At 37.6% G+C, this 26,222-nt stretch overlaps 1 protein-coding gene across 1 annotated transcript in view; it reads right to left on the reverse strand.

The window, feature by feature from the left end:
- SNTB2 (syntrophin, beta 2 (dystrophin-associated protein A1, 59kDa, basic component 2)) overlaps nt 1-26,222 on the reverse strand; it is an 87,486-nt gene that overhangs the window by 39,009 nt on the left and 22,255 nt on the right. Inside the window, exon 2 of the mRNA XM_012660584.1 lies at nt 3,646-3,859. Coding sequence (XP_012516038.1) covers nt 3,646-3,859 — 214 coding nt within the window. The remainder of the gene's footprint in view (nt 1-3,645; nt 3,860-26,222) is intronic.

Consider the following 26,222-nt stretch of genomic DNA (forward strand, 5'->3'; position numbering starts at 1 on the left):
AAACAAATTGACATTTCCTTTGACAGAGCTCAGATAAATTTAAGGACCAATAATCGTCAAGTGATTTTATAGATTTTTTTTTTTTTTTTTTGAGACAGAGTCTCACTGTGTTGCCCGGGCTAGAGTGCCGTGGCATCATCCTAGCTCACAGCAACCTCAAACTCTTAGGCTCAAGCGATCCTCCTGCCTCAGCCTCCCAAGTAGCTGGGACTACAGACATGCGCCACCATGCCCGGCTAGTTTTTTCTATGTATTTTTAGTTGTCCAGCTAATTTCTTTCTGTTTTTAGTAGAAATGGGGTCTCACTCTTGCTCAGGCTGGTTTCGAACTCCTTAGCTCAAACAATCCGCCCATCTCGGCCTCCCAGAGTGCTAGGATTACAGGCGTGAGCCACCACGCCCAGCCGATTTTATAGATATTTTTAATCTTTGAAGTACATCTAAAATATACAGTTGAGGAATTATTATGTCTATTTTACAGACAGAGAAAACAAGAGGACAGAAGTTAAGGAACATACTTAAGGTCATAGGAACACTAACCTATAATAATAACTTGAGAACTTACTATGCCAGTTTTACAATCATTTTCTCATTTAATCCTCCTATAATCTTCATTTAATAGGCGGGAATTATTAAGCTTATGAAAAGACAAATAGCTTGGCCAAAATTAAAAAGCCCATCTTCCTAACTTCTATCTTCTCTCATAACTGAGGTCCCATTAGTCAATGGTTCTGTACATTTTTTCTGCCAAGACACACAGATGTTCACATTCCCATGGGTATAACCAAAGTTATGCACAATTTTTGCCAACTATCTGTAATTCTACCGCTTTTCTTTTTCTCTAAAAAGCACACTGGAATGCAAGTAAAAGTGATATAATTCATAGGAATAACCTTGATTCTCTTCCAATTTATATTTTGCAAAAAGCAAATCATTTGCAAACCTTGGTATTTCAGGTAAAACAAGAAACAAATTACTTCACAGTACCAAGACTGAGAATCTCAGCACTACCCTGATCTTCTAAGACTTTTTCTTGTATAGGATGCCATGATCAAGAAGGCCGATCACCTTACTTCAAAAGACGGTGTAATACTACAACTCTTGCAGCCCCAAACTGCCCTCTTTGTGTGATTCCGAAGACCTATTTCAAATCTGACCGTCACCAAATGTCTTTAAAATATAAATACGCCAAAGAGAATGAAACCTCCAAGTTTTAATGAAATCTAAGGTTACTAGGCTCTAAAAGATGCCTTAATGGATGATAAAGTAGCACAACTTAGCAAGACAAGCCAAGTCTTATCACTTCTTCCTTCCTTCTTTCCCCTATTTCCATTGCTCCAGAGTTCTATAGACACTTTATAATGCTTTGCCTTTTCCCCCAATACCTAGCTACATCAGCAGTGCTACAGGTAAGTATTCTCAGAAATGATTATAATGGAATTACTTTCTACTTTCCTCAGCCTGACTGCTAGTTGACAAATTTAGTTGCAATTTGTTCTTCTTTATCACATTGTTTTTCTATTCTATTTACTTCTTTATGGTTCCTACGTTTTAAGCCCATGATTAACAGACCAAAGGGTCTAACTCTATATAAAGGTATCTCATTTGAAGAAAAAAAAATTTAAATATGTATTCAAGAGGCAGAGGTGATTATCTGCCTTACAAATTCTTACTTTATGAAAAAAAATATAAAATGTCTTTTAAAGATCAAGCTGTGTTGCACTTAGATGATTGAACTTGCACACAACCTTTCAGGAATAAACCTATATGTAACAAAGTAATTTCTACAATGTCTTGAACTTTTATAAGAAAATCAACAAAAACAATACAAATATATCAGAATATAATTTTCAAAATGTGTATACATAGTAGTTAAGCTACTATTTCTTGAGAACCTACTGTATGTGCTTGGCTCTGTGTAAGGCCTTCATATGTATTTATCTCATTTAATTTGCAGGGTGAGCTAAGTACTATTATCTTCTCTCCCCACCTTTTTTTTTTTTTTTTTTTTTTTTTTTTAAAAGATCAGATCTTACTCTGTCATCCTGGCTGGAATACAGTGGCATCATCATAGTTCACTGCAGCCTCAAACACCTGGGCTCATGTGATCCTACCACCTCAGCCTCCCACGTAGCCAGGACTACAGGCCTGCTCCACCACAATTGGCTAATTTTTAAATTTTTGTAGAGACAGGGTCTTGCTATGCTGCCCAGGCTGGTCTTGAACTCCTGGGCTCAAGTGGTCCTCCTGCCTCAGTCTCTCAAAGTGCTGCAATTACAGGCATGAGCCACTGCACCTGGCCCTTATTATCCTTTTTTTTTTTTTTTATAGATGAGAACATGGCAGTTTATGGAGGTGAAGGGACTTGCTCAGAACCTTACTTTGAGGTGGTGACCTAGTTGGGATTCAAACCAAAGTCTATCTGATCGCAGAGCTCAGCTCTTTCCAGCACACCAGAAGCTTTAATGTCCCCATGGCCTTAAATGCCCAAGAAGGTCATTTAGTTTCTTGTTGTCTTCTGTGTTCCATCCCATCCTGATTAGGCACTTGGCTGTTCATTCGGATCAGAGGGGAGACCATAATAGTGAATGCACATTATTAAAAGTCTGTCCCAACTATGTCTTTGGACAAGTTTTTTCATCTTCCCCCCACAATCTCTAACTTAACACTAGGTCTGCCTATTGCCACTTCATGGAGTTAATGAAGACGAAGTCATAGAACACAAATGGCTATAGAACTAAGAGGGACATTAGAAATTATCCAGTTTAACTTTGATTTTATAGAAAAGGAAACTGAGGTCAAGAGAAGCTAACTTGCTAGAGTCACACTGCTAGTTGATGCAGCCAGATCCATAATGCAGCTCTCCGATTCTTTATACTACCCACAGTATAAGAAATTTGCTTCTAAGGACACATTTCAAAATTTTTGATAAGATTTTTTTTAACTATAAAGACATATTCATAGTGAGAAAAGTAATAATAGGACTACAGAAAGGTATAAAAGGAAGAGTAGAAGCCCCCTCTTTCCTTCTACCTTCTAATCCTATTTTACTCCCCAGGAGTAATTCCATGAACTGTTTCTTGTGTGTCTGTCCAAAATTTTTCCATATACATACATGTTCATATATGTAAAATAATTTAAGGCCAGGCATGGTGGCTCATGCCTGTAATCCCAGCACTTTGGGAGGCCGAGGTGGAAGGAATGCTTGAGCTCAGGAGTTGGAGACCAGCCTGAGCAACACAGCAAGACCCTATCATTCAAAAAATTTAAAAATTAGCTGTAGTCCCAGCTACTCAGGAGGCTAAGGCAGGAAGACCGCTTGAGCCCAGGAGTTTGAGGTTGAAGCGAGCTATGATGACGTCACTATACTCAAGCCTGGAAAACAGAGAGACACACTGTCTCTAACTAAGTAAGTAATTAACTAATTAAATATTGGAATTTGGAAGATGGGGGAATAATAAAAAAAAAAAAAAAAGAAAAAGAACTAAATAAAAAAAATATGGAACTCCAAAAATGAATCTCTCATCTCAGATTAACATTTAATATTTGCCTCTGTATAATTTAGTCAACAGAGCCACATAATATTGCAACACGTCCTTAAGCTTGTAAAGCTGTAGGTATGATGTTCTTGCTAGGTACAGCTCACCTGTTTTCCAGATCCGGCATGCTTAGGTTTCTAGCAGCAAAGCACATTTTGAGAGGGATGACCTTCCTGTCCTTGGTGCTGTTCTGGTGTTTTGGAGAACCAGAGTCCTCACTCCCACTAAAGCTTGGTGACTGGGGAGCTGCACCTTCCCATGGCAGATCTGATACTAATGACGGCTTCTTGATATATGGTGTTACTTCTCGGATGAACTTGACTACGAACAAAAATCAAAGAGGAAGAGATTAGTATTTTTGCTTCTCATGATGAATGACAACAAATATTCACATACATGACTTTATTTTTCCTTCCCTAAATTAGAACATTAGAGAAGAGTTAAAATTTAACAGTAATCAGAGTTAAAGTTATTTTCTCATAAGTTATTAAACAAGATCTGCTGAAATTAAGCATAATACTAGAAAATACAATAATTCCAATGCCAACATTTAGATATAGTTTATGTATGTTTGTATATACATGTATGTGCTTTCTATGCATAGTTATAATTTGTGTATTGCTGGGTGGAGAGGATAAAAGCTAGCTGCCTCAGGTCACCAAGGAGATTTTTCATCCAGGAAAAAATCAGTAGGGGTGCAGCCAGTATATCTCTTGAATAGCTGACTGGGGTATTTCAATACATACTTCGGCTTTATGCTTTCAAGAGAAGATTAGATCACAAGAACTTTGGCAGAAATACCTAAGGTTTCCAGTCACTGCCAATGGCAGAGACATGCTTTTTGGACATTTAAGGCAATACACCAACTATTGGGCTACCAACAGGGGGAAATTAAAGACATTCTAAATGACTACCCTCGAATATTATAGTAGTTAGAAAAGAACCTCTAATTATCTACTCAGATGTTCATTCAATCACACAGTAGCATCACTGAGCTGATTACTATACACATTCTAAAACAAAGACAGACGTACACGTAGAATTTATGGATTGCCTTATTAAAAGAGCAGTGAGTTTCACATGAGTTGACAGCAATGCAGCCTATACCCCCATCTAATTAGCCATCCATAATGGCTGAAGAACTATGAATAGACATCTGTTTCTGATCCACCTGAGATTTGAGAAGGGTGGGGAGTTAACAGTCTTCCGTTTAGTTCTATATTAAGACCTCCTAGTTGTCACAGGGCCTTAACCTGGACACCTGGAGGGATAAGCAGAGACTTTACAAGTCCACATGGCTTTTAGTTCAACTCAGAACCCAGGATACATTTCAGAATTATTTCATTTTTCCTGATAGTGGAAGATAATCCTCAAAATATTTAATTAAACACTGATATTTATAAACTGTTTTGGGTGTTTAGATGCTAAAGCTAATTTTCTATCTTCTATTTACTTATCACTCTTACTGAACATTAAAGGGGGCTTTCTCCCACCCTTTGTCCTTATCAGAGTGACAGAAACATATACATGTACTATATACACACCTGTAAAGATTTCTGGAAGGAGATTCATCAAAATATCAATAGTGCTTATATATAGGTGTAGGGTTTCATTTGATTTTTCTTTATGCAGTTCTGTATAATTTGAAAATTTTATAAGCCCATAGCATTTATTAAAAAAAACTTATTTAAGAAAACATTCTGAAACCTTGTCAAACTTTAAATATGGAACCAATGTAAACTGAAATCTTGTTGAGCCTTCGAAAACTATAATGCACTGGATAGGATCCAAGATCCAACTGATTCTTCCTTGAATTCCAAGCTCTAATGAATAAGGTTACTAGGAGATCCATGTTTGGGGCATTAGACAGCATCTGATTTTAAACTGAATGCGACTTATGTGGCTTTTAACCACTTATCTCAAAGCTACTTCATAGTGCAGACAGAGCATATGGCTGTCAACACACATTATTTGGATAAACTGATCGGCTTCCCTTATATCAACCTCTCATATAATCATTATTTTCCTTTTTATCTCTTATCTTTTTCTTACCCCAGCTGGTGATCTTTGCTATGAGTTTAAGTGAAACTAAGTTGGTCACACAACATGAGGAAAATGGTGCCATTATTTCCCCTGCTTTTGCAAGCAAGTTTGTTTTTGGATTATCCTCAGGGTGGAAGATCTGGCTTTGCATTTTGCACAGTGAGGAGTTATGTTGACATCACTGTTAAAGTATTCTCCCAAGAGGTTCTCCTTAATGTCTTCCCAAGTCCCTCCCCCAAATCAGGAACCTGATAGATGGCCACCAAAAACACTGGGGAGGAATTGCTTTACTTTCAGTAAAAACCCTTTTACAATCTTAACTTGCAGGTGTCCTGGCCATTTGGGGCTGAGTAGACTGCAGTCCAGGGTTTGACGATGTGAACCGTGAACGTGTTCAGAGTAACCCAGATTTCACTTTCTGTTTTCATTCAACATAGTACATTAACTAATTTATTGAGCTCCTACTATATGTCAGGAACTGTTTTAGGAACTTAGAATAATATACCAGTAAAAAAAAGATGCAAAAAACAATAATGTAATTAATGTTAATGACGTTCTAGAGAAGTCAAAACTTATATTCACATAAAACCCTATACATGAATGTTTTTTAGCAGCTCTATTCATAAGTGCCAAGACTGGAAACAACCAAAATTTCCCTCAGTGGCGAATGGATATACTGTAGTACAGCTATAGAATAGAATACTACTCAACAATACAAAGGAATGAACTATTGATACACTCAGCAACTTGGATGAATGTGAAAGGTATTATGCTGAGTGAGAGAAGCCAGTTTCAAAAGGTTACACACTACATGATCCCATTATTGAAAAGACAAAACTATATGATGAAGAACAGATCAGTGGTTTCCAGGAGTTAGGGGTGAGGAAGAATGTGACCATAAAGGGATAGAATGACAGAGTTTTCTGAAGCTGTCCTATATCCTGATTGTGGTGATAGTTTTAAGAATTTACATAAGTGTTAAAATTCACAGAATTGTATATCTTAAGGAGAAAAAAGTCAATTTTACTGTATGATAATTGCAAAGTTTAAAAAAATAATTATATAGTATGTTCAAAGATGTTAAGTGTTATGGAAAAAGGAAACACAGTAAGGGAAGGATGATCAGAATTGCTGTCAGAGGCCAGGCGCAGTGGCTCACGCCTATAATCCTAGCACTCTGGGAGGCAGAGGCAGGAGGATCCCTTGAGCTCAGGAGTTTGAGACCAGCATGAGCAAGAGCAAGACCCTGTCCCTACTAAAAATAGAAAAAATTAGTTGGGGATGGTAGTGTGTGCCTGTAGTCCCTGCTACTGGGGAGGCTGGGGCAGGAGAATCGCTTGAGCCCAGGAGTTTGAGGTTGCTGTGAGCTAGGCTGGCACCACGGCACTCTCACCCAGGCAAGAAAACAAGACTCTGTCTCAAAAAAAAAAACAACCTGCTGTGAGGGGAGGTCAGTTTGCAATTTTAAATACAGTGGTTAGGATAAGCCTAAATAAGATGATGTTTGAACAAAGATTTTAGGAGATGGGGGAGTTAGTCATACAAATATCTGGAAGAAGCATTCCAGCCAGAGAGAGACTGTATCAAAGTAGTAAGGAAAGCCAGAGTAACTGGAGCAGGGCAAGTGAGGGGGATAGAGTAGAAAATGGGATCACAGAGGTAATGGGGGTGGGAGGCAGACCAGGTAGGGTCTTTTAGGTCTTCAAAAAAACGGGCTTTTATTCTGAAACAGGAAGCCACAGGGAGGTTTTCAGCAGCAGAATGACTATGTTGAAAACAGAGTGAAAGAGGGCCAGGGCAGAAGCAGGAAGACCAGTTGGCAGGTTATCAGGTGAGAGATGATGGGAGTTGGACCAAGTGATAAAAGTGGAGGTGGTGAGAAGTGGTCATACTCTATGTCTATTGACCGTAGATCTATAGATTTGATAAGGCGAGTGAAAAAAGAGAAGAGTCAAGGATGATTTCAAGAATTAGCCCTGAACAACTGGAAAGATACTGACAGGTTTAGGAGGAAAGAGCAGGAACTTGAGTCATACATTAGATAATCGAGTCTAGCAGGCAGCTAGATACATGAGGTTGCAGTTCAGGAAATGGGTCCGAGCTAGAAATATACATTTGGGAACTAATAGCATATGGTTGATATTTAAAACCATGAAATTGGATAAGTCAGGGTCCCAGCATGAAATGATGGCATGGCATTTAACAAAGGGACAATTTATGAAGGAATGGGAAAAGTGCAGGGAAACCACATGGCAAAATAGAGTGTCCGAGGACTATTAACTAAGTGGCTGTTTCCACACTTAGGCCTAAGGGACTTGCAGAGAAAGTAGTTACCAGACCCAGAAGAAGAGAGTCCTGCAGAGACTGAGTTGAGAGTCAAATCAGGCAGACAGGTGAACATGCAGATTGGGAACCAAGGGGATAAATACTCCAACCTCACTCTCCCCCTCTTTTCCCTCCAATGTCCTGTTGGGGCTCCACATTGGCCAAACCCAACAAAAACCAAAGGCCAAGGAAGCTTGTTGATGTAGTCCGTGCAGGTTAGCCTCCTGGGACAGAGAGCAGGTAGAGAAGTGGATTTAGAAGGGCAAATGGAAGACTTCTAGTGCAATCAAGGAAGCGAGTGTAGATGAAGAGGAGGACACTCCACTATTAAAGGGCTGGGGAGGAGAGAAGGTAAGTAGCAGGAGATCCATGAGATATAAGTACCCCATAGAAATACTGGCCTAAAATAGTACCAAGTTTACCCAAACCAAAAAAGCCCTGCCTTGACCTGACAAATCCTGACTTGGCTCCTCCCTCCTTTTGCCATTCCTTGAAGAAAAGAAAAAAGAATTTTTGCTTGCTATTTCTATTTTCTCCTTTTGCTCTTTAATCTCTTCTGAATAAAATTGTATTCTAAAGAGTCATCAATATTTTCTCACTCGCCCAATCCAAAGGCCCTTTCTCAATTCTTATTCTTGACCATTCCAATATCTATCGCAATGTACTCTATCAACGGTTTTTTATTCCTCCTTTCTGGCCATTTTTTAGTGCCTTTTTTCTCCTCCTATACCAATAATGGAGGTGTGTTCCCCAAGGCTCTGATTTGAGCACTTTCTTTTCACTTTCTCTGCATGTCCCTGACAACTTTTAATGCCGGATCTCTAGATCTAACACAGATCTCTAGAACAAATATCTGTTGTTGGCCCCAATTCCTTCCACCTAGGTGCTGTCCTATCCTTCAAATTCAACATATCCAAAAGTGAACTAATCTTCATTATCCTTAATCCCCTTCTCTTATACTGTTTTAGTTATTAGGATTAGCATCAGCATCTTTCTAGCCACCCAGTATCTAAACCAGTATTAAAGGTTGCCTGGGTATTTATTCTCATGCTCAATGAAGGTTTGGGAACCATGTCTCTAAATCTTTGCAGACTACTAACTGTCCCTAGCCCCCACATCCAGGTGCCAAACCATTCCATCCCACCTCTGAAATTGTTCTCTAATCTACCCACTCCCCTCAATTCCCACTGCCAGAATGCCTCTGGATACCCAGGTCATTGTAATGGCCTCTTTCTTTCTTTTTGTAATTGTGGTAAAATATGCACAATATAAAGCTTATCATTTTTTACATGTACAGTTCAGTGGCATTAAGTACATTAACACTGTTGTACAAGCATCACCACCAACTAACTCCAGAACTTTTTCATTTTCCAAACTTAAATGATTACTACCGATTCCCCTCCCCACTGAGTCTCTGGCAACCGCCGTTCTGCTTCCTGTCTCCATGTTGGACTACTCTAGGTACCTCACACAGGTGGAATCATACAATAGTTGTCCCTTTTTGTCTGTACTGGACTCTTAGCTGATCCCCTTGCCCAGACTCTCCCCTTCTGTCAATCCTTTACATAAGGGTGCCAGATTGACTGTCTCAGACCCCAACTCAGAGCAGGACACTCCTTATTTCAAAGAGCCTCAGTGGTTTCCTACTACCTAAGTCTTCTGTGTAAATTCATCTTTCCGACCAATTCCTCTCTTTAGTCCCCCCATATATCTTCCTTACTACTTAAATTGCTTGCACAGGAAAAATCCCCAGAAGATTTCAAGCATAAGCACAGGCCACCACAGCCCAGTGAACTGCTTGCAGAAAGGTATATGCTGACCTTTCCTAGCTGTGTCTTTACTTAAATTCATCCCCTCATTTCTTCATTTCCATGTGTCCAAATCTTACCCACGTTCCAAAGCACATCTCAAATTTCACTTCTATTAATCCCAATGCAGAAGTAATGGGAATTTACTAAGATCTAGTACAAGTAAACCAATAATTCTATTAAATATATATCCAAGGGGACTGCATCTACACAACTCCAAGAACAGCTGTAGAAGTGGTAGCTAGTGGGTTCAAACTCACCACAATTCCAGGATATTTGAAGAAACTTAGTACAGCAGCTGACGTGCCCCCTGATATTGGTCAGAGAAATTTCCTCATTATAGGCCTGAAAGCAAAGAAGAAAATTCCTGGTACTATTTAATATATTGTCAGCCCTGGGGAAACAGCAGTTTTAAGCTGTCAGATTGGTGCCAGGGTTTTTTGTTTTTTCTTTCTTTCTTTCTTCCCACTCTTTTCTTTTTCCTTCCTTCCTTTTTTTCCTTCCTTTCCCCTTTCCTCTTAGTTTTTTCCTTGGTCCCTCTTCTAGGACTTTCACAAGTTGGTCTCCTCCTTTCCTCTGAGGTAATCACATTGGAAATAGTGAAAAGAAAATGAAGATAAATACAAAAATTCCTAATTCTGCCATATTTCCTTCCAGACTTTTTAGTCCTGTACTTAACACACGAACAAACTCTTCTCCATGACTCTTCACAAGCATCACTTAAAAATAACTATACAGCATCCCATTGTGTGTTTATCGTAATTTATTTAGTCATTCCCTAATTATTAGCCACTTAGTTTAAACAATGCTATCATAGACATCTTTTTCAGAGAAATTAGTGGGTCAAAGTAATATTTAAGGCTCCTCATAAATATTGCCAAAGTGCTTCTCCCCCCAAATTCTATCATTTTATACTCCCACCAGCAGTGCATGAGCACGTCCAGGTCACTACACTTGCCAACATGAAGAAACCTCATTTAAAACAATCTTTGCTATTTTAATAGGTGAAAAATTGTATATATGCCCACCCAATCTCCTGTCTCAACAAATGCAGGATGTTATTATTTTCTTCTCTTTAAAAGCAGGAAATCCATGTCTATTTTTTTTTTTTTTGTCTGAAGAACTGGGAGGAGTGATTTGTAACATCTTAACAGTAAGGAGTCGCAAGACAGTTACCAGAACCTCTTATCTAACCCAAATGTGAATTATAGTTCTTGCTGTACCACATTTCCAATCATACTTAATTTCCCATCATTGCCTTATCAGTTAACTCTGTGCAGTTAGCTCCTTTCTTCTTGCTAGGCTTGGGGGTGGGGGGTGGGGTGGTAAGTCCTCAACCAGGAAACCAAGCCTGTCTTCAGAAGCAGCACATGTGCTTATAAGATGTGATTTCAACATTTTCTGGTTTAAAAAGTAACTGTGGTTTATGGTGGTCCTGGGATTTTCAATTCAGTTCATTACCCATCTTTCCTTCTCCATTTCAATCTGAGCCCTGTCCCAGTCAATAAAAGTAGGAGAAATATCCTTTGAAGATTTCAAATTACTATTGGGATGACAAGGAGAACTTAAGTATTCTTTTAAACCTCTTATAGTGAAATAAGTCCAAATAAACCACAAATAAGGTAGGTCTGAAATTTGTTCCTGGCAATTGAAATTTCACGATTTTTAAATTATGGCCTTTTATAATGAATTTAGGCAAACTGGCCAAAAAAATATATTTTCTTAGGCCTCAAATTCTAACATGGATATCTATTACTTTCATACAAAAGTATTAGCTTTCTTGGTTTTACATAAACAAACAGAACAAGCTAGATTGAAATAATTTGGGGTTTTGGACTATTTACTGTATAATTTCCCCTGGTAGACTTCTTTAACTACTAATCTCATATGGTAAACTAGTTGTGGGTCATTTATAAAGTAAATATTTCTTGAATGAATTTTAAAAATGTTTTTATTTGGACTGTTTCCTCAAACTGCAACGGAATATGTGAACTTTTCAACTTTGTATGAAAAACATTTTAAACATCTTGGGTTTGCATTTTTAAATGTTTTTGTTAAGGAAGACAGTTACCAGCAAATTTCCCTGTGGAAACTGCCATACAGTAGATATGTTTGTTTAAAATCCTTTATATAATTAATTGAAAATCTGGGAGACACTGTTTCTTAACAATCACTTCGAATTACATATTTTTCTTTTGCTTTTGGTATTGAGATATATATTTATTTTCTATGCCACAATTGCTTTAAAAGTCAGTTTTATTTTTTGTACTTCTCTCTCCCCTAAAAAGAAGTATTGCTTTATGTGAAACAATGTTCCAATTTTGTTTCATGTCCTTCTGCTTATTTCAGAACACACAAATCAAATGAGGAGACTGTTGACAACAGCAGAAAAGTTTTGATCCTGTATAGGATTAGAAAAAATAGAAAGACTTTATTTAATTTCATTTTCACTAGAGCAGAGGCAATTGAAAAGGCATAAGAAACAGGTTGGTTAGGAATAATTTATAATGCTTCTTAGACTCCTACTGAAATATTAAAGTAGAGGCTAGTTTTTTGGGAAAAAAGAAAAAAAAGAATCCTGCCAGATTTCTAAAAACATCATAAAATGACTCATACACTATAAAACTAAGGCTGTCAGTGTTATTGCTAAGTGATAAAAGCAAGCTCTAAATTTTATGCATAAAAAATTATATATAGATCAGAATGTTCATAAAGTGCTCAAGAAAATATGCCAATTTGCCAATAGTAGTTATCTTTGTGAGTGCAATTACAGGGATTTCTATTTTAGAAGTTAAACATTTCTATAATTTTTGGCTTCTCTATAATAAACATGTGTTCTATAATAAATTACAGTAAGTTGACTTTTAAATTCATGCCATCAAGTAATAAAAAATAGATTAGAAAAGTAATTTCAGAAATAGATTCAACAGCAAAAACAATAGACCAATGTGGGGGGAGTCATTTGATAAATATTGAAGCAATAATGGGTTATCAGTATGAAATTGCCTGTATCTTAACACCCTACAACGAATCTGCATTAACCTAACAGTTGATGCTCTCTGAACACTTCTTGTGAAATCATTAAAGTATAAATGCCTAGCAATAAACTTTAAAGTCAAATGAACCTCAGTTCAAGTCTTTTTTTTTTTTTTTTTTTTTGAGACAGAGTCTCCCTCTATTGCCTGGGCTAGAGTGCCATGGCATCAGCCTAGCTCACAGCAACCTCAAACTCCCCGGCTCAGGCGATCCTCCTGTCTCAGCCTCCCGAGTAGCTGGGACTACAGGTATGCGCCACCATGCCCGGCTAATTTTTTCTATATATATATTTTTAGTTGTCCAGATAATTTCTTTCTATTTTTACTAGAGACAGGATCTCGCTCTTGCTCAGGCTGGTCTCGAACTCCTGACCTTGAGCAATCCACCCGCCTCGGCCTCCCAGAGTGCTAGGATTACAGGCGTGAGCCACCGCGCCCGGCCCAAGTCTTGATATTACCATTTACCTTTTGGTAGGTTGGAAGGTTACCTCTCAGCCTCAGTCTCCTAATTTGTAAAATGTAACATACCACCTTCAAAGGGCTGATGTGGTGATTAAATGAGATAATGTGCAAAAGGTACATAGGCCTGTGCCTGAGTGTTATAGGCACTGAACATTAGTGTGTTATGTGCGTAATATAACACACTTTGGAAGGAATATAGTGGCCAGAGTGTACCATTTGAAATTAAACAGATCCAAATTTGAATTCCAGTTCTGCCAATTATAAACTTTGTGATTTTGGACAAATTCACTTTTCAATCCCAATTTATAATCTACAAAATACTTTTCTCTTCTTCTTCAGAGATAGGATCTCGCTCTGTTGCCCAGGCTGGAGTGCAGAGCCCCTGATTATACCTCACTCTAATCTCAATCTTCTGGGCTCAAACAATCAGCCCACCTCAGCCCTCCAAGTAGCTGGGACTACAGGCACATAACACCATGCCCAGCTAATTTTTAAATTTTTTTTGTAGAGAGAGGGGTCTTGTCATGTTGCCCAGGCTGGTCTCAAACTCCTGGCCTCAAGTAATTCTCCTGCTGTGGCCTCCCAAAGTCCTCAGATTATAGGATTGAACCACCATGCCCAGCCTAAAATTCTAATACTAACCCTAATTCCAATTTTACTGAGTAAACTGAGGGGATTAAAGAAGCTTAACTAATAAAATAACAGTAAACTGTTTAACAGTGCCTGGAAGATAATAGGCACTGAACATAAATGATCTACAGAGTGGAATTATTATGCACCACTGAAGAGTATCTGGAGAGAGTAACTAAGATATCTCTCTAATGACAACAAACTAATTGTTGTCTTTCACAAAAAGACCAATTTTGGCAGCTCTCAGTCTTCCTCATTTATGTTCCCCTGACACTCTACATAGCACTATCATGGCTCTTGTCATATGTCACAGTCTCTATTTTGCCCATCTTTCCCACTTTACCAATGGTATATTGAAGGGATTAAATTTCAAGACACTATAAAAAGTCAACAATAATTACAACACATCACTTCCGCAGTGCTTATCTTCATGGTTCTTTCACCTTTTTCTTAGTTCCCCTTCAGAAGAACTGTGTAGCAGTTTGTGCAGGGCTATTTGAAGGCCCTAAATACATTCTTTTGCACACTCATGAGACAAAATCTAGTCTTTTTCTAGTCCACACATCATCTATGACTCTCACTTGACATTATGCTTGCTTCTAACCTCTTAGAGTAAGGTGTACCCCACTCCACATGACATCACTGTAACAATATGCATACTTAGTTATAGCACAAATAAATTTTCTACATTGGTCAAAATTTGGCAATACATTGATAAAGGGTTCATAGCAAGGATCACTAGCACATAGAAGATGCATAGTAAATATTGATTAGATCAATTATGAAAGATTCTGTTACGAATACAGATATATTTTCACAGTCCTAATTTCCCTGCTCTCAATTAAGGATTTTTGCATATGTTTGGGTAAAGGGCCCTTGCTCGATACCATTACGTGCTTATCAATATGTGGGACATGGTCACTCTCTCTGAATACGGAAGGTTGTTACATAAACTCTGTATGTATGATCTTCTTTGCTGAGGTTAATTCAAGTAAATTTGCTATTAAAACAAATCTCTCATTACAGCAAAATTCTCTCTAATAAACTATTATCAGCTTAAATACCTGGCTTATGAATGAGCAGTTTGTTCCTGCAGTGACATAAAAATGTAATCTTATTATAAGGAGTCAATAATGGATTAAAACATTCTGGTATCAGTAAAGAAAGTCCCCGCCTGACAAACCCAATGTATAACCTTTTATCAATTCCAGAATGACAGGAAACAAAGTTCACTCTTAAAAATCATAACATTCCCCTTTTCAACAACTCGCTTTTTGTGCAAAGTATGCAGGGTATTTAAAATGTCTGATATACAGATTTTGTCCTCAAGTTATTTAGTTGAGAAGGAAAAGGAAGACACCCCCCACCCCCCGCAACTTGCCAACTAATAAAGTAGCAATTATAATAAGACAAAACATGACAAATACTATAGAGGTATAAATAAAATGTTACACATAATTAATGTAACAACAGCAAATAACTGGGAAATATTTATAAAACACTTTCTAATAATGTTTTCCCACTAGAAAACAAAAAAATTCCAGCAGTTTAAGTGCAAGGAAATCCTTATCCGTATTTTTGTTGCTAAGTGGATGTGCCTTGGACTAGGTGGATAAACCGGATGGTGTGTTTTAGATCAGCACTCCGAGTGATAAACTATAGACGGAAACACAATATTAACCCAGCACAATAGCTGTGTTCAGGGGTCAGCAACCATTCCATCCTGAACATCCAGTCAGAGTCACTACTGGAGAACAAGAATGCCATCCAAGTTTCCATATCTTTAAACACTTTGTAATTTTTTTTTTTTATTATAGAAAAGAACTGCTATTAGTAACTGCCAGGTTTTTGTTGTCCTTAGGGATTTTCTGACCAAATTGGCAGAATTCAGGAAGAGGAGAAAAGACAAAGATGTGTTCATGTTCTTTCCCTCTTCCTTCTTACATAATGCATAACAAATGAATTCAGTTATAGTAAATTGAGAACTGTCAGAGTTAATAGAAATCAACCATTGGATGTTAAACTGCAGTGTAATACATTGCTCAACCCACATCATGTAACTGTATTCACTGATAACTTATTAATTTTCTTAATTAAAAGGTAATGAAAACAAAAGCTGGAAATTTTGAACACCAAAATAAATAGTAGCATGGGATTATAACCCACAGAATAAATATCCCTGAGTCCATACTAATATAAATAACTGAAAAAATAAGTAAATAAATGGGATAGAAATGTCAGCTCTTTCTTACAGAAGAATTCTAATTAATAAGTATAGAAGGAATGAGCGAAATAGAAAATAATCATTAAAACACCACAGGAGGCCAGGCGCGGTGGCTCACACCTATAATCCTAGCATTCTGGGAGGCCAAGGTGAGACCAGCCTGAGCAACAGTGAGACCCTGTCTCTACTAAATATAGAAAATGAGCCTGGCATTGTGGCACAAGCCTGCAGTCCGAGGTACTAGGGAGGCTGAGGCAGGAGGATTGCTTGAGCCCAGGAATTCGAGTTTACAATGAGCTATGATTGTGCCACTGCATCCCAGCCAGGCAACAGAGACAGACCCTGTCTCAAAAAGAAAAAAGAAATCATTTATCAAGCACTTGTATCATAGAAGCAGCAATGTGTTAGGTGCTAGAAATATAAAAAATCACATAATATCCCTGACTTTCTGGAGCTCAGGTTTAGATGGAAGTGAGACACAGAATGTGTAAGTATAAACTGTAAGTATGTATTAATACAAAGTTTACTTTTATTTTTGAGTATTTTAAACTTTTATGTTAACTTTGAAAAACATGATATGCCCAAAATAATTGTTATTGTATGGTATTTATAAATGTTCTTCAAATCTGACTTTCTTACCAGATTCAATACTGTGTGAGTCCAAATATATGACCGGCTGGAAAAGGCAAAACTTTTATAAAGACAGAAAACAGGGTAGCGGTTGCTAGAGATCAGAGGTGGAAGAAAGGGACTGACTATAAGGGGGCATGAGAAAACTTTTGGGGGTGATGGAAATATTATGTATCTTAATTGTGGTGACAGTTAAAGACTATATACACTCTCAAAACCCACACAACTGTACACCTAAAAAGAGGAGATGTTATTTTATGTAAATTATATCTCAGTAAATCTGACATAAAAACATCTGACTTTCTGGCAGTGAAATATACATCGTATAAATATTTATATAAAACCATCAAGAAGCTTAAACAAGTTATGGGTACCTTTGGCTTAGAAATACAAAACCTACTTTCTGTGACTATTGGGTACAAACAAATAACTGAAAAAATTTACAACCAAGTGAGAGGGCCCTTCAAATATAACTGGAATCATATTATTCACTGTCTCAGAGATCTGAGTTCATTTCTTTTACCTGCTTGCTTTGTTACTGGCTCACTACATGACCTTAAGCAAATTACTTAATCTTTAAGCTTGTATTATAATCATCTTTGTAGTAATGACTGTTATATTGCCATTACATGCTCTTAAGATTCTTAGTTAAATATAAATCATCACATACCGCAATACTATCTGTTTTGCCTTTGGAGGGAATGCTTCGTAATTCCAGAGGTATATTAGAATACTCTCTGAGTTGACATCTCCAGTGATACAGCCATTAAACTAACATCTTTCTTTTCCCCAGCTCCTCCATCATGGCCCTTGATGGTCCCAATTTAATTTTCCTTAGGTCATTCAACCTCTCCTAATATCAACCAAGTGTAGTTCCATGATTCATAATATCATAATCAGGGCTAAATAAGCAAAAGTTCCTGATTCAGATCTGATGTCTTTCAGGTACTGCAAACTCAACAAGTCTATAATAGACACTTGGATAGCAAACCCAACACCCATTCCCAAGGCTGCTCTCTTTCCTATCTTTACTATGAAGCTAAATACTCACTTCTCCAATCTCCCTTGCCATTACTGGAAGCCACTGGACTCCATTCTGGCCAATAAGATACAAGCTGAAATCTGCTGGAGGAACAGGGGAAAGCCTTTCTTGATTAAGAGAACAGATCCAGCCAGCATCTTTCCCTTTCCCTTTCTACCTTCCTTGAATTTATGTCTCAAGGCAGCTTTAGATATGATGTCTGCAGTTGCAACCATGAGATAAATGAACTTATTGTGAATAATAGAACAAATATGACATAACAGAGTACTGTATCAGTCCTAAAAGAGCTTACCTTCAGACAGCTTATGATATGAGATTTTATAAAATCTTGTTGCTTAAGCCATTCTTGGTTGGGTTTTCCCTTGCTTGTAGCTTAAAGCATTCCTAACTTATACAATGTCCAAAACCCAAGTCATCTCCCCAGTGCCATACTTTCTATTTCTAAATTACTCAATGTGGTTAATGGCATCAACAGCTGTCCAAGTTAGAAACCCGATGTCACCTTTAGCTCCTTTCTCTACATAACTCTTCAAACACACACACACAGATAATAGATTAGCAAGTGCCACTGAGTCTTCATTTAAAATGTCTCTCCTTATTTTCCATTTCTAATGCCACTCTCAATTGCTAGACTGTCCTTCCTAATCCATCTTCTGCACTGCCATCAGTTAAACTTCTAAAACACAGCTTTAATTAAATACTTTCCTGCTTTAAAATCTTTAGCTTTGCCTAGAGAAAAAGAAAGTTCAAATTCCTTAATGTGACATAAAACTCTCTTGGTAACATTTTCAGCCTCATTTCTTGCCACTCCCTCAATATGCTCACCACGCTTCAGCAACCTGGATCTCTTGGCTGTTTTACTCAGGTTACTGGGCCTTAATTCACCTATGTTCCCTGTACCTGGAATCCCCCTTCCCCCTTCCCAGATTCTTCCTCCATGTTCCAGAGGACTAAATACTTGTAGGATACATGTAATACCACATTTTGGTTACAAGTGCCACTCTATTATCAGATAGAGTTGGGTTCAAATTGTAGCTCTTCTGTTTACATAATAGCTCAGAGAGCTTAACTAAGTTTCCCAATTTTCAAAACCTCTATTTCTTCATTTGTAGAAGAGGAATTAAATAATAGTAGACTGGTTTGACAATTAAATTATTCATGTAAAGCATTTGGATGCTCTGTACATGACTCTATGGCTGTTTTAGCCATCTTTGTTTTCCCAATGCCAACTCTAGTGCCTGGCACATATAATCAATGTTCAAAAAATGCAGATTGAATGAAGAATTTTTCAATATAATTACTATAATTAGTGGGTTCTTGTGAATATTATTTAAGGCTGGTTTTTAAAAGCTGCCTGTAGTGACTATGATATATTAATATTTTAGTGATGACACTATGACTTAAAAAATTTTTTCTTACATTACTTATGAGATAAATATACAATAATTCTGACTAGAGTCTGAATACAACCACATGCTCCTACTCAACTGTTTCTGTAGTTTATCTCAAATATATATTTCAGGAATTTTCAGTCAATGTTTAAGAGAATTCATTTCTTTCTTTTTAAAATCAAGAGCTGTTTTCCTATCACAGTCACTCTCATAATACAATTTTATTTTGCAAACTGAAATATACATGCATACTAAGGATGATAAATTGGGCCAAACAGGTATAGATCAATAAATAGAAACCAGTTACAAGTATTGGGATGTCAAGTTTAAGTATAACACATGTTTTATTACATGTTAAGTGGTATATTATTATCATGATGATATTTTTATTAACTGTAAAAAAATTCATGCTAGACCTAGGAAATAAATACATACATGTATATAACTTTTAAAATTTCATACTTGAAGTGTCTCCTCAAAAAACCCTTAAGAAAAATAAGTGAAAAAATATAACTCAAATTATTGCTAAAATGCACACATACAAATAAGTATTTAAAATCTGTTAGCCTAGGCCGGGTGCGGTGGCTCACGCCTGTAATCCTAGCACTCTGGGAGGCCGAGGTGGGCAGACTGTTTGAGCTCAGGAGTTCGAGACCAGCCTGAGCAAGAGCGAGACCCTGTCTCTACTAAAATTAGAAAGAAATTAATAGGACAACTAAAAATATATAGAAAAAATTAGCCGGCCATGGTGGCACATGCCTGTAGTCCCAGCTACTCAGGAGGCTGAGGCAGTAGGATCGCTTGAGCCCAGGAGTTTGAGGTTGCTGTGAGCTAGGCTGACACCATGGCACTCTAGCCCGGGCAACACAGTGAGACTCTGTCTCAAAAAAAAAAAAAAAAAAAAATCTGTTAGCCTGATAGTTCCTGTTTCATATTACTTTAAAAAGGAAATTAGCGGGCCGGGCACAGTAGCTCAGGCCTGTGATCCTAGCACTTTGGGAGACTGAGGTGGGAGGATTATTTTTTGTAAATAATTAGTTGGGCATGGTGGCATGCACTATCTATAGTCCTAGCTACTAGGGAGGCTGAGGCAGGAGATCACTTGAGCCCGGGAGTTAGAGGGTGCAGTGAGCTATGATAATGCCACTGCACCCCAGCCTGGGGAGAGAGCAAAACCCTGTCTCAAAAAAAAAAAAAGGAAATTAGCCAATCTTTTACCTTTGATTTCATCTATAATATATACCTATTATAACCTATTATATACCAGTATTTTATTTAACCTACCTAAACACTTGTTACATCTACATATTCATTACCAATGTGCTAAAAAGTTGTTTGCTAAGGAATTACAATAGAGTTGTAGGTTAAGAAATGCTAATGCCTGTTTCTAGAATTTCTAAATTCATAATTTTTCTTATTACTAGGCATAAGATAAATTTAAATTCACAGTACCACGTGCAATTAAGCACTTAAAATATATTTTCTAAAAGATCGTTATAAATTCTTTTCATTCTTAATGAGCCAGAGTAAATTTGAGGTGTCACAATAATGAACCATAAATGCTTTGACGAAACCAAAGAATACTGTTGTTCTAGCAGCATCTATATTTAATTCCAAAATTCCATGACAAATATTCTTGTCAAATATTATTAAGGTAATACTACAGAGCAGCTTTGGATATGTGGAAGTTTGCCCTTGCCATTGACAGCCAATTTGTGTTAATATTAGCCTCGTGTAATCAGTAAAACTGCTTATCCTGAGATTATATTTGTCTTTATGCATGCTAAATCCTCCTCTCTCTCCTAGAGATTATTCTAGGAAAGGAGAAAGACTCACCAGTGTAATAAATACACATGAATTACAGAGCTATACTCAATATAGCCTAAATAAAATGCCATATTTAGGGAAGATTAATAAAATAGCTATTAAAATGTATGTGTTCACCTCTATACACACACACCCACACACAGTGTCCTATACACAAAGACTGATCTAAGAATAGATAACTTATAGAATTTTAGAGCTAGAGGAGACCATGTTTGTTTTTAAAGATATGTACACTAACACCTAAGAAAACTGAGGGCCAAATAAATTAGAAAACTTCTTCTAAGTCACAGTCAGTCTATGGCAAAGCCAGGGCTAAAAACCCTTGTTATCTGCTCCTGACTATATCCTCAACCTTCAGTTTGGTTTTTTTGTTTCTTTGCTTGCTTTAATGAGACTAGAGTCTCACTTTGTTGCCCTGGGCAGAGTGCAGCGGCATCATCATAGCTCACGGCAACCTCAAACTCCTGGGCTCAAATGATCCTCCTGCCTCAGCCTCCTGAGTAGCTGGAACTACAGGTGTGCATCACAACGCCCAGCTAATTTTTCTATTTTTAGTAGAGCCGGGGTCTCACTGTTGCTCAGGCTCGTCTCGAATTCCTGAGCTCAAACAATCCTCCTGCCTTGGCCTCCCAAAGTGCTAGGGTTACAGGCGTGAGCCACCATGCCCAGCCCAGTTTGGTTTTTAAGACAGCATAAAATCATAAAACACTATTTGTATAGATTACTCAGCAGCCAGTACAAATGAGTCAGAACTCAAACTTGCTCACTGGGTCTTCTTTATTTCTTATGTTTTGAGACAGAGTCTCGGCTCTGTTGCCCTGGCCAAAGTGCACTGGCATCATCTTAGCTCACTGCAACCTCAAACTCCTGGGCTCAAGCGATCCTCCCATCTTGGCATCCCAAAGTGCTGGGATTACAGGCGTGAGTCACCATGTCTGGCCTACATTTTATTACTATTACTTTACCATTAACATATTGTAAAAACTCAGGCCAGAGTCCTTTTACCTGTGGTAATTCACTTTTTCTATATCAGATATAAGACTTTTAAAAAAAAAAACAATCAGAGAGCAATATGATTCTCTCTCTCTCTCTCTCTCTCTCTCTCTCTCTCTCACACCCCCCCTCCTTTAAAATCACCCCAGTATTCTAATTTTACAATTACGTTTTTATTTTCTGTTGGTGGAAATCCTGAAAGTAGAAGAGTGCTAAACAAATACTATCCCAGCAATAATGCAAAGAAGAGAATGTCTGGAATGAGCAAGAGAGCATACACATATGAACCATAATGGGTTCTTTAATAGGAAATGTCTCCCTTTTCTATGTGGGTGCTATGGTCTGAATGTGTCCCCCCAAAATTCATACGTTAAAACTTAATCACTAATGTGACAATATTAATATGTGAGGCCCTCAGAAGGTGATTACTGACCTTGTAAAAGAGATTGAACGGAGCACCCTAGTCCCTTTTTGCCCCCGTCTCTCTTCTGCCATGTGAAGACACAGTGAGAAAATGCCATCTATGGAACAGGCCCTCACCAGACACCGAATCTGCTAGCACCATGATCTTGGACTTCCCAGCCTCCATAACTGTGACAAATAGATTTCCATTATTTATAAATTACCCAGTCTGTGGTGTTTTGTTATAGTAGCCTGAACTAAGACAGTGTGTTAAAAATATGGACAGAAATCTCTGAAAACACATGTGTTGGGCTCCCCAGGATTATGCAAAATTAAAAGAGACAAGTCACTTTTGTCTTCTTTCTCAATCATCTACACCCTCAAGAGGAAACAATATGGTTTCTTGTTCTCACATAAAATAACTCAGTCTGCAAGAACTTATGAACATACTTCATATATCCAAAAATGTGGTAAGATATTGACTGTAACTTCTAAGACTGTTAAGTCATGAAATCCTACCTTAATATTAACATAGCATATTTCTCACTTACACTTAACTGGTAAGTAACCATTATTAATGGTTAAAATAGATGTTTATTAGAATTTGATATACACTATACAAAAACCCTAAAATAATAGTATTTCTCCTAGCACAGCCTAATAAAATGAGGAAGGGAAAAAGTACACAGTAAGAACATAAAGGAAAGTGGGTGTGATGATCCCATGGTAGTGGACAGTTACTGTCCCACTGAATAAGCATTTACTGATCAAATCTATCATAGGCAAAATGCTGGAAAACAAAAAAAATGAATAAAACGCATCCTATGTTTTCAAGAAGCCAGAATAGAGGACACAAATATGCAATCACTACTTCCACTATTCATTTAATGTTCAATTTGTGCCCAAAACAAAGCTAAATGCTTTGTTTTGTGTGTATAATTCCATGCAGTCTTACAACATCCTTATGAGATTACTCCCATTTTACAAATGAGGAAACTGAGATCTTAGAGAAGGTGAAAAAAAAAAAAAACAACTTGCCTCTGTCACTCTGCCAATAGCAAACGTAGAAAGAAAGACCCAGCATGCAACCATTACTGTATTGTACTACTGAACAAATAATTGCAACTCAGTATGTTAAGCACTATTATAGAAATATATACCAAGTAAAAAAGTAACAGAAAAGAGTGCTCAGCTTTGAAGTGGGGTGGGCAATAGGGTGGAGTTAGTCAGCAAAGGTTTCACACAGGAGACCTTAATCACCGAAAGACAAGTAGAAGTGCCCCAGGCAGATAACCTGGAAATGAGTGTGCCTGGCTGGGATTATAGCATAGAGACAAAGGCATAGAGGCAAGGAGAAAAAGAAATATCCAAAGAAATGTAAGTAGCTAGCAATGGCTGGCTAGATTGTAGGGTTCTACTTCTTAAAGGCTGCCAGTATTATTCACTTAAGGGTTGTCAGATATCATGAAACGTCGTCTTGACTATTCCGGATTATTCCTCCTTAAAGAGCTCCCAAGGTAAGTATACAAAAGGAAAGAAGTACCCTAAAATCTATAAAAGACTTTTTCCCTTGAGATCACCACTAAAACACAGACTGGAAACTTCAGAAGATAATGGATAAGTATCCATTTTTAAAGAATTTAGTTAAAGAAAGGATACAACATAGATTTCATTCATGTATTAAACACATCACAACCATGTTGTGAACAGGACATTAACATAAGATTCCTTAATATTAATAAATACATTATTTTTAGCTGTTCTCACTTTGGTAAACACACCCTTAACTTCCTTGGTGATACTTTACCTCATTTTCAACTGGAGAATCTTTCTACTCAGTGATCCTCCACCCCAAGATGTGTAAACAATACAGATCTTGTGGTTTTCCCCCAAGTTCCCACGCCCACTTTAATTTCACACACAAACCAACGTAAGTTTGTCTAGACTTGTAATAGCATTTCAACTGTTAAGGAAAATTCTGAATGAACCTCAGCTCTGTTAAGGTATAATATTATGAATCTACTGTGTAATCTTCATGTAAATGATCTTCTTCCTATATTTTTCACTCCATGAAAACCAGATGTCACCTCAAAATATTGTCAAACTGTTGAGAATTCAATCTGCTGCCCCTTAAATATAGAGCCCAAACTGATAGGTATCAGTGACAAAAATAACTTAAACAGAAACAAAGAAAGTTTAAGTAAAAAACAATACTCCTACCATGAGACATAAGTAAGCAAAAATACTGGGCAATTGATAGCAAAAAATAAATAAATTAAATTAAATCCTAGCCAGGTGTGGTGGCTTGCACCTGTAGTCCTAACTACTCAGTAGGCTGAGGCAGGAGAATCACTTGAGCCCAGGAGTTTAAGTCCAGCCTGGACAACAGAGCAAGACCCTGTCTCCAAAAAAATAAAATAAAGTAACTTTTAAAAAAGCCTAGTCAGTCATTATTATAGTGTGGAAACCTATAAATTTGTCAAATAATTAGCTTTACCTCTTTAGGAATAAGCTACTTTATTCTATTAATACACTACTTCCCCTTTTTTTTTTTTTTGAGACAGAGTCTCACTCTCGCCTGAGGCGAGTGCCGTGGCATCAGCCTAGCTCACAGCAACTTCAAACTCCTGGGCTTCAAGCAATCCTACTGTCTCAGCCTCCCGAGTAGCTGGGACCACAGGCACGCACCACCATGCCCGGCTAATTTTTTCTACATATATTTTTAGCTGTCCAATTAATTTCTTTCCATTTTTTGGTAGAGACGGGGTCTCGCTCTTGCTCAGGCTGGTCTCGAACTCCTGAGCTCAGAATGATCCGCCCACCTCGGCCTCCCAGAGTGCTAGGATTACAGGCGTGAGACACCGCGCCCGGCCTTACTAGTTTACTTCTTAAGGATTCTTGTTAAATGTAGTTTATTCAATTTTGGAATTTAAACAAATCATTTGTTTAACTGAAAAAGAGAAAGAATTTTATTTGTAGGAAGAATTGAAAATATTCTATTTTGTAGGAAAAAGATTAACTTTGTACTGTATCTCTTCTTCTAAAATAGAGATAAGTTTAAATAGCATGAAGAACTGAAGGAGCAAATTTTCTAAGTCACTCAACAAAAATGTATTCTTGAGCAAAACGTGTCCATTAAAGTAGAATAAAAACAAAATAAATATAGCTACTAAAATACGAGCTGCTGTACTAAAACTGTTTAAAGTATTTCTACCAACGGCCAAAGATTTCAAACTGGAATATACGCCGTATGAGGACAGGAGCTTGTATTTTATTCACTGCCATATCACCAGCACCTCCAACAGGGACAACCACATAAAGGATGCTCATTAAATGTTTGTTGAATACTGACTGCATTACTGTAAAGCACACTATTTCAAGATAATAAATTTAATCTGATATCAAACTTCTACAGCATGGAGAGAAGCAGTTATAACACATCTGGGCAGGATTAAACACACCAAGCTTATAGTAAAAATCATATATATACACAAATAATAATGAAATTGGCAGAAGTAGTAATACCACAATGAGGGTTTGGACCAATTTCATTAATATCTTCCCAAACAGCTTGGGAAAGAGAACCTAAGATTTGATTAAAACATTCAAAAACTCATCTTGGCCGGGCACGGTGGCTCACGCCTGTAATCCTAGCTCTCTGAGAGGCCGAGGCGGGTGGATTGTTTGAGCCCAGGAGTTTGAGACCAGCCTGAGCAAGAGCGAGACCCCGTCTCTAGTAAAAATAGAAAGAAATTAATCAGACAACTAAAAATACACAGAAAAAATCAGCCGGGCATGGTGGTGCATGCCTGTAGTCCCAGCTACTCGGGAGGCTGAGGCAGGAGGATCGCTTGAGCCCAGGAGTTTGAGGT

This window comes from Propithecus coquereli, unplaced genomic scaffold, assembly GCF_000956105.1.
Source record: "Propithecus coquereli isolate 6110/MARCELLA unplaced genomic scaffold, Pcoq_1.0 Scaffold67, whole genome shotgun sequence".
NCBI lineage: Eukaryota > Metazoa > Chordata > Mammalia > Primates > Indriidae > Propithecus > Propithecus coquereli.